This window comes from Bactrocera tryoni, chromosome 3 (assembly GCF_016617805.1).
Source record: "Bactrocera tryoni isolate S06 chromosome 3, CSIRO_BtryS06_freeze2, whole genome shotgun sequence".
NCBI lineage: Eukaryota > Metazoa > Arthropoda > Insecta > Diptera > Tephritidae > Bactrocera > Bactrocera tryoni.
The window spans coordinates 51,454,835-51,464,941 of NC_052501.1; the positions used below are offsets into that span (position 1 = coordinate 51,454,835).

Genomic DNA, 10,107 nt, shown 5'->3' on the forward strand with positions numbered 1-10,107 from the left:
CACCTGGAGAGCAGCTGCTCCAGAGTCTTTCTGTCCGTGAACCGTCTACGCTAGTGGTACGCCAGCGGATCAACGTCCGGTGTGTTTTACGTGGGCACCTGCTGACGACAGCCTTACTCCACGGCGCTCAAAAGCACAGCGGATCAAATCAATGCGTTGATCAGCGCCCTGAGAATGCAAAGCATTTTCAGTACCAATTGGCAGTGTGGAATGGACACACTAACCACCTTGGTAGGGTTCGAGGCCCATCTAAAACCTCTGCCGTGCTTTGGGTCCGGCACCCGGTTGCAATGCAACTCCACATTCAACTGACAAAGTCAGTTCTTCCCGCGATTTGGGTTTTAACCACAACCACCACGATACTTCCCGATGGGCCAGTCCGCACGAGCAGGTTGGAGCGAACTCCAAGGACTCCTGCTCCGCGTGGTACCAGAATTAAGTCTCCGGTCAGACCTCGTAGCCGAAACTACTACCAGTTGAGCTTCCATACGGCTCTGAACTGGTGGCCAGGATGCCAGGACGCCAGCGGATCAACTGTCAATGTGTTTTACGTGGGTATCTGCCTGCGAAGGCTCAAATCCACGGTGCTATCTATTGCTAGTAGCACATAGATCAAATAAATGCGTTGATCAGCGCCCCAAAGTGTAAGTGCATGCACAACACTACACTCTGGAAGAAACCAAGGTATGAGTGCCGCCCCACACACATACACTTTGGTTCCAATCGGTTCGGGTGAAAACCAAAGGATACACCCTAGCCACCTTGGTCGGGTTCGAGGCCCATCTAAAACCTCTGCCGTACTCTGGGTCCGGCACCCGGCCGCAGTGCGACTCCACATTGGACAATTGCCCTTCCTGCATTTAGGTGTAAACCACAGCCACCACGAATCTCCCCAAAGGGCCAAGACCCAATGAGCAGACTGAAGCGAACTTCAGGGGCGGCTGCTCCCCGTGGTACCATGTTTTAGTCTTTGGTGTGACCTGTAGCCCAAGCTTGCGCTTAAGCTACTGCCAGTCGAGCCCCCAAAAATTCCGAGGAATTCTTAAGAACCCGACTGTATGATTTTTTTGTTATCCCTTTCATTTTTGTGTTTGTTATATAATCGCAAACCCATTCAATGAATTTGATAGTATTTCAATATAGCACTTTTCTGACATCTCTCACCATGCCGACATTCAATAAACCAGACATGCGAATGTCGGACATAGTGCATATTGGATTTTAGTCGCCTCATACGACAGGCATGCCTTACCGCGGGAATATTCTTATCTCCCTCCCCGCAGGGAGATCGCCAGCGGATCAGTCCGACTGAAGGGTAAGTTGGGAAGCGAGATGCCTCCTGGACGGAAGAGGAGGACGAAGGCCCTCGCTGGAAGCGGAGAATCCGCCGCTTCCACAGTCGTGGATGACTCCACGTCGGGCGGCGAGGGGGAAACGATGGGAGCGGTAAAGTCTCTATCGCGGAGTAAAGCGCATTTGGGGTCGCCGCGTAAGGAGAACGGAAGCGAGGGAGGGAGCGAGAGCTGTGGCGGGAGTGCCACCGTGGCCTCCGTCGAGAAGGTGGTTACGCGTGCTGGGTCGCCGCGTAACGTGGGGGGTACAGAGGGAGGGAGCGGGAGTTGTGGCGGGATTGCCAACGTGGCCTCCGCTGAGAAGGTGGGTACGCGTGCGGGGTCGCCGCGTAACGTAGGGGGTGTCGAGGGAGGGAGCGGGTGTTGTGGTGGGAGTGCCTTAGTGGCCACCACCGTGAAAGCGACTGCGCGTACGGGGTCGTCGCGCAATGATGGTGGGAGCGGTAGTGGGAGCGTGGCCCATCCGGTTAGTACGGTGGGCAAAGGAGTGGGCGTCGCGAGGGAGGGCGTTTCGAATGCGGGCACTCGTATCTCGAGTGCCAAGAAAGAGGGAACGCGGGTTCGGTCTAGGAGATCTGTGGTTGTTGGGGGTGGGGCAGTCAGCCATGTTGCGGCTGCCAAAAGAATCACGGGGGAGCAAAACGAGCTTGTGTTCGAAGCCAAGGCCTTTGAGAGAGAGACCGCGAAGGGGCTGTTGGAGCTTGCCTCAAAGTATGAGGCGCTCCTGATGACGGTAATTACCGAAAATGCCCATCTTCGCGGTCAGGTAGATGCCCTTAGGGGAAGTTGCGGGGGACACTCCTGACCCCGAGCAGGTCAATGCCGGCTCCGTCGGCCCCGATACCTGCGCCTCCTGCACCTGTGCTTTATGCAATCACACCGGTGACGCCGACGCCTGTGGAGACCTGGTCGGTCGTGGTAAGGAGTAAGGGGCCTGCAAATTCCTCTAAGGAGGTTATAAAGAAGGTGGTCAAAGAGGTGGGTCCCTCACTTGGTGTGAGGGTCCATGATGTTAGACCAATTAAGGGTGGTGGGGCGGTTATTCGCACTCCCTCTGTTCTTGAGAGGGAGAAAGTTGCGAATAACAAGAAATTCGAGGAGGGGGGGTTGGACGTCTCTGTCAACCGGAAGTTGGGTCGCCGGGTGGTGGTCCAGGGGGTCCATACGGAGATCTCCCATGAGGAATTCATGGAAGATCTACTCCGGCTGAACCTCAAGGACTTCAGCCCGGCGTCCCAGAGGACTGACGTGAGGATGGTCAGTCGTCCCTGGAAGGTGGCCGCTGACGGTAGCACCAACGTTGTCCTGGAGGGTACGGACAAGTTGATGTCCGCCCTCTTGGAGAAGGGTCGGTGCTACATAAAGTGGTTCCACTTCCGGGTGCGACCGGATAGCCCCGTCGCTGGCTGCTTCCGGTGTATGGGATTTGATCATCGGGTGGCTGAGTGTAGGGCCAAAGCAAATGTCTGTCGGAGGTGCGGTCAAGAAGGCCACAAAGCTGCCAGTTGCGTCAATGCACCCCATTGTCGCAACTGTGAGTTTAAGGGTAGACCAGCTGGGCATCTGATGATGTCAGGTGTCTGCCCTATATATTGTGGCCTTGTGGAGCGCGCCCTCGCCAGACACTGATGGGAGGGATTATCCAGTTCAACTGTCAGGGCTCTTATGCCGTAATGTGTGAGTTGGGGGATTGCATGGTTGAGGGGGGGTGCAGTATTGCTCTACTCCAGGAGCCCTACGCCACCAATGGTGTGGTTCGGGGTCTTCCTGTGGGTTTTAAGGTCTTCACTGACCTTAGAGCTAACGCTGCAATAGTTGTGAATAATCCACACTACGATTGCGTAGTTGTGGATTCTTCACAACTGGGTATATGTGTAGCGATAGAAGGGGAGTTTGGTAGGATGATTGTAGCTAGTTTATATTGTAAATATAGCGAGCCCCTAGAGCCCTACCTGGGCTACATGGATAAGCTGTTACTACTTGCGAGTAGCAGTCCATTTATCCTATTGCTGGATGCGAATGCCTCGTCCTCGATGTGGTTTAGTAAGGTATCCCGGAATTCGTCTGGATACCAAAGCCACAGTCGAGGCGAGGCATTAAGCGAATGGGTGGTGGCTAAAAGCCTCCACATTTTGAATGAGCCGAGTGAATGGTATACGTTTAATGGGCCTAGGGGCGTAAGTGACATTGACGTGACGCTTATGAATGAGGCAGCAAGTAGGGCTTTCAGCGATAGATGGGAGGTTAAGGGAGGGTGGGGATTGCCTTATGAGAGTCCACTGCGGCGATGGCGTACCGCTGGTACTGACTGAAACCAATATGGACTCTCGGTTAGGGAAGCGGTATTTAGCATACCGCTTAGAGAGGAGAGTTTGAGGAGTTGCAGGTTGACGAGCAAATTGCTCGTCTATATAAGGTAGTGTGGGGGGTTAATGATAGGGTTTTTGGTAGGTATGAGTGTTCCAGACTTAGTAAAATTAAATGGTGGACGCATGAGTTAACCTTGAAGAGGAGGACTGTCAGGCGATTGAGGCGAAAGTTTCAACGCGCCCGACGGTCCAATTCTGATAGGCTGTCCCAGCTTAGGTATGAATTTAGTTGTGCGGATAGGGAATATAAGGAGATGCTGGTGAAAAGTAAAGAGGAAGAGTGGAGGAGTTTTGTGAGAGAGAATAGGAACGACCCCTGGGGTCAGGTCTATAGGATCTGCCGGGGTCGTAGGAGGGAGGATATTACCTCACTTCGCGTCGGTGACACTCTGTTATCGGCGTGGAGAGAGTGTGCGGGGGTTCTGTTAGGTGCGTTCTTTCCTAGGTCGGAGGTGCAGGTACCTCAAGCACAAGAGGTGCCAGCCCTCCGTGAGATGATGGGGAGTTGGGGTACGTCTTTGGCCTGGTTCGGTCTAAACAGTCCCCAGGTTTTGATGGTTTGAACGGAGAGATGTGTAAAAGCTTATGGAAGTTCATTCCGGAATACCTGGAGGCCATTTATAATAAGTGCGTCTGGGAGGGATACTTTCCACGCGAGTGGAAAAGTGCTAGGGTTGTTCCTCTTCTGTCCCCTGATAAGGTCAGGAGCGATCCTCGATCTTATCGGGGCATCAGTCTCCTTGCAGTACTTGGAAAAGTGCTGGAAAGGGTCATAGTGGAACGGCTTCAGGAGCTAACGCGGGGTATGTGGTCGGATAGGCAGTTTGGGTTCAGGAAAGGACGCAGTATAGAGGATGCGTGATTCTACGTTCAGAGTGTCGTTAGGGAGAATGTCAACAAATATGTCCTCGGCATATTTGTTGACTTCAAGGGGGCGTTTGATTACCTAAGCTGGGATCGAGTGGTGCAATGGCTGGAGGAGCTTGGCTGTCCAGAAATTTCTCTTTGGCGGAGTTATTTTTCGTACAGAAAGGCCTCTCTTGTCGGCATGAATGGGAGTGTGGAGATCGGAGTTGTTCGAGGCTGCCCGCAGGGTTCCATCTGTGGTCCATATATTTGGAACCTTATGATGGACACTCTGCTTGGGCAGCTCGAGCCACTCTGTAAATGTTGTGCGTATGCGGACGACCTTCTTCTTATGGTCGAAGGTCGCTCGAGGTCTGAGCTAGAACGGGCGGGAGGAGATCTCTTAGAGATCGTTAATTCTTGCGTTAATTCTTGGGGTTTAGGTGTGGGGGTCGACATATCGATGGACAAAACGGTGGCAATGCTGCTGAAAGGTAGATTGTCATCGGGTCGTCCACCGATTGTCCGTGTGAACGGGGTCAGCATCAGATATGTGACGCAAGTCAAATATCTGGGACTGACATGAGTGAAAGGATGTGTTTTACTCCACACTTGGCGAGTGTAAAGGAGCGACTGCAGGCAACTGTAGGAAAAATACGACAGATTTTGAGGAGCGATTGGGGTCTCGGACGTCGTGTTGTCCGCACCATATATCGTGGCTTGTTTGTGGCCTGTGCCACTTATGAAGCCCCTGTATGGTGGGAGACAGCCACGACTGTCTGGGGGTCTCAAAAGGTCCTCTCAATCCAGCGTTGCATGATGCTTGCATGTTTGCCTGTATGTCGCACCGTCTCTACGGATGCGATGCAGGTCTTGTTAGGTGCACCCCCTCTTGACCTGATTGTCATACAGCGTGCTGTTGCATTCAGGTTAAGAAGGGGCTTGAGTGTGTCATTGCTGCGGAATGACTGGATTTCCGACGATGATGTGGAGAGGGAGGGATATCTAGGGAGCAAGAGGCTCCTAGATGATAGGGTTAGATGTAGGTGGCAAGAACGTTGGGACAATAGTCCTAACGGCCAAGTGACGTACGAGTACAATCGGGACGTGGGGTTCGTTGTGGATAACCCAGACTTCAGATTTTGACTGAGTCTGGGTTTCCTGCTTACGGGGCATGGGCCTCTGAATGCATTTTTACATCGGAGGCACCTATCGGATACGTCGGGTGTTTTTGTGGGGCAGTTTTAGAAAACTGGTCGCATTTAATTGTGGAGTGCCCGATGTACTCGGACATTAGGGAGCTGGGTGGTATGGGGATTAGCTGGACGGATGGACGATTAGATGTTAGTGGTGTGATCTCCACTAGTCGGAATGCCGAACAGTTAGGGTCGTTTGCGCGTGAATTATTTAAGCGGCGAAGGCGGTTAGCTGGAAGTTAGGGTTAGTTTCTGTATGATTGGTGTGTGTAAGTGATGTGTGTATGGGGTCCAACCCCTGGCCACCAGTCCAGAGCCGTATGGAAGCTCAACTGGTAGTAGTTTCGGCTACGAGGTCTGACCGGAGACTTAATTCTGGTACCACGGGGAGCAGGAGACCTTGGAGTTCGCTCCAACCTGCTCATGCAGACTGGCCCCTCGGGGAGTATCGTGGTGGTTGTGGTTGAAACCCAAATCGCCGGAAGAACTGACTTTGTCAGTTGAATGTGGAGTTGCATTGCAACCGGGTGCCGGACCCAAAGCACGGCAGAGGTTTAAGATGGGCCTCGAACCCTACCAAGATGGTTAGTGTGTCCATTCCACACTGCCAATTGGTACTGAAAATGCTTTGCATTCTCAGGGCGCTGATCAACGCATTGATTTGATCCGCTGTGCTTTTGAGCGCCGTGGAGTAAGGCTGTCGTCAGCAGGTGCCCACGTAAAACACACCGGACGTTGACCGCGAAGATGGGCTTCTCGGTTATGACCGTCATCAGAATGCGCGAGGGCAGCTGGAAATACAATTCCCTAAATCTGTCCTAGACCATTCTCCTCCTTCAAGGGTTGTTTGAAGGAAAAGGATCATAGAGAAACATGCCAAGTCTGGATAAGACTTAATTTTGTAACCACCCTGCCCAAGTGCGTCCGCCTGCGGCCTGCGCTCGTGCATCTCCCTTTTTAACTAACGATTCAACTTTGTAGTCTTAATTCATTTTAACCATTGTGGCAATTTTAGCGGAATGCAGACTGAATGGAACCACAACCGGATGTAACATATGTATCTACAGATTTTGCATAATTCGGCGCCCTCTTTTATGTATGATAACATAACGAATAGGTGATCGAGGTCATAAATAGGTGCGAGTACGGCGTACTTATTTACAGCAAAACCTCCAGCGCCAGACTTCTTCTAGCCGCGCATGTGAACACTAATGTAACTAATAAATTCTCCAAATTGCATTTAACATACGCGTTGGGTGTCATAATTCAGGCTTCACTTGCCGCTTCATGACCCGAGCGCAACTCATGGCCATATGTGTAGAGAATTTATATGGCAGTGAAAATTATGCTCTTGCTTTGAAAAAGTGAACGAAGTAAAAAACAACAGCTAGAAATTGCATACGCATATAAGCATACACCTATTTGCGAAAATTTATGTCAAACTGCCTTAATGGAAGCGCACAGAGCGCCCATTGAAGTCCTCAATGAATGAGCATGTGTTGAAGTGCTATGGTGGGAAGGCTATAAAAATATTGTTAAAAAATGTATTATCAAGTAAAACAATAATATTATATATTCCATAGCGGTTGTAAAATTCTCGATGCAGGCCAATTGTACAGGTTTACTACTAACCATGTGGCCTAAAAGAGCGCTGCTGAGAAAAATGTCAACAAAGCTTACCTTAGAACATACAGGTTAATGGTTGTTTTTTATGATGGAAATACCTACTGTTTATATCCGAGCGTAACGCAGTGTAAGTCTGTAAGCAAACTATTGTAAACAGTTTATTTGTGGCGCTTTTATATATAACTTTTAATTCAAGTAGAGGTACTTTTTTCAATAGGTTTTTTGACAGATCACGCTTGAGTCGTGTTAAGCTGCCATGTCATTTTTCTTCAGTATTGTTTGGAATTCTTGTGGGTTACATCGCCACTAGAATCCTCTATTTGACAACATGACTGTACATTTATTAACATACAATATGTATCTAGGTAAACAAATGCAGCTTAAGCGACACTTGAGAATATTGATTGAAATTTATTAACGTGCAAAATTATTTGGTTGTTGCTTTTGTTGTTGTTGCTTTTGTTGTTGTTATACATAATAAATTGTATTAGGTTATAAGGAGGAAATATGATTGATATTTGCAAGTGACACGTTCACACTTACATACATGCACAAGTAGGATGATTGGTATGAACGTATATAAGTATGTTGAAGTATATTTTGTTTATATGTATCTAAGACTCATACCTATAGCGTCTATGTAGTTAGATATGAATACATTTGTTGAATGCCTATGGCTTTCGCTGTAAATCGATTTCTGTCCTGTCAAAGCGAGCAAACACACATGCCTACGCGCAGTTGTGTATTTGTTTGCTGTCAATGCTGCTGAGCGCAAAGCAAATTATAAAGTATAATAATATCTCGTAAAAGAAAAGAATGGCTAAGGTCGGGTGAAACCGAATATATTATACTCTTGCAACTTACATGAATCAAAGCCAGGGAAATACTTTATGATGTAAAACGTCAACCTGAGGATCGAAATCCAAGCAATTTTAAATATTCATACACTATATATAACTCCTATACTGACAGACACATAAGGTTTCTTAGAAACACGAAAACCCTTATATGTAGCATATGGAAGTTGAGGTAGTATGGACATGCTACTAACCTGTCTCTTACTAAAAAACTAATCATATATAGTAAAGATAGCCGCATGTTCGAAAATCCTGAAAAATACAAGTATTCGCTCAAATTTATCTATTTTCGGCACAAAGATACACTGTTATGAATAAAACAAGCTATCTTACTTTCATTGAGATAACTCACATATTGGCTAATATATGCGGTACAAAGTCACCCGGAAGTTCGATTATCTTTGTGTTAGGTTAATGAGAGTTAAGGTAAGTATTGATTCGATTCAACTAATTTTTGACATACAGACTAACCATTATAAGAGAAGGATTGTCCGTGAATTTCAATTATACATCTTAGACATTGACCGATATTTTCAAACAAAAATTAATTATTAGTTCAAAGTTTAATCCAATTTTATTAATTGTTTCTTGATTTCTGTACTGGAAAGTAAAATAATCAAGTGGAATTTAAATGTATGCTATATGGAAAGTAAGCACGATTTTTGTTCGAATTCGCTCATTTTCACAACATGACATAGAAATATGAAAAGAATGTCACATACCAAGTTTTGTTGAAATCGGTGAGTCGGGTTCCTAGATATGGGATTTCACCAAAAAGTGGACGGTGCCACGCCAGTCATCCAATTTTCACATAGAGTTTCATAAGGCTCTCTCATACCATCTCGGTATTGGCATATTTAGTTATTGATTTATCGAAATTTTACTAGTTTTTAACAGTACCGTTATATGGGGAGTGAGCAGGGTTATACTCCGATTTCATCCATTTTCATACTGTAGATAGCAATACTCATAAGATTTGTACTCAGCAAGTTTGGTTGTTTTTTTAAAAACAATTTTCCCTCAGGTGCGATTGGGAAACTAAGGAACTCACATACCAAGTTTTATCGAAATAACTAAATTTTTACTCATGTTACGTCTTGCACTGACAGCCAGTCATCCGTATTACAACTTTTCTCGTCATCCTGATCTTTTATATAAACCCCACTCTTTTTTAAACGCTTTCCTTTTACACGGATTTGAAGGTACACGGTTGAAATTTTTTTTTTTTGTAAAAAATGTTTAATCTAGTACGGTTTTAAAATCACTGTCTTGTAATTATGTTTGTTTTTACCCCACTTAGCACCATTGCTGAAATGAAGATACATAGTAGTAACCGGGAAATCTCCTTATTCGGAAACTCTTACCTACACATTTTGTTCGCATGATATTTACATTGCTGAAATGGATATCTCCAGCGATGATACCGACTTTAGTTCAGTTCGTCGCAACCAATTGCGCTTGTTATCAAGTAGCGACGAATAATTATGTAGCTATGTAAATAATTTTCTTTATTTCTATTCTAATTTTTCTGATTTTAATTCTGGATTAACAGATTTATTTTGTTTTCTCAATAAAATGCCTTATGAACATACAATTTGTATGCATATCTGAAACTTCATAGTTTTAAAAATTTTAAACGATTTTTCGAAGTAAATATTGTTCTTTATTTCATCTTACATGGTTTTCAGATAACATGGAACGTATCTCCCATTTTTATATAGCAAACGCCTCTTTTTTTACACGGTTTTTTTTACACGGATTTCTGAGGAACGTATCTACCGTGTAAAAACAGAGGTGGGTGTATAATAGGGTGGGTCGATTCTGGACTTTTTTCGATTCGGGATTTCTAATAGTGCGGAAA

At 46.6% G+C, this 10,107-nt stretch overlaps 1 protein-coding gene across 1 annotated transcript; it reads left to right on the forward strand.

The window, feature by feature from the left end:
• Positions 1-1,332: 1,332 nt before the first annotated feature.
• Positions 1,333-2,281, forward strand: LOC120770663 (keratin-associated protein 5-4-like). Its single transcript, XM_040098253.1, has 2 exons — positions 1,333-1,818; positions 2,123-2,281. The coding sequence occupies exons 1-2, from the start codon at positions 1,333-1,335 to the stop codon at positions 2,279-2,281; spliced, it is 645 nt and encodes a 214-aa protein (XP_039954187.1).
• The last annotated feature ends 7,826 nt before the right edge of the window (positions 2,282-10,107 follow it).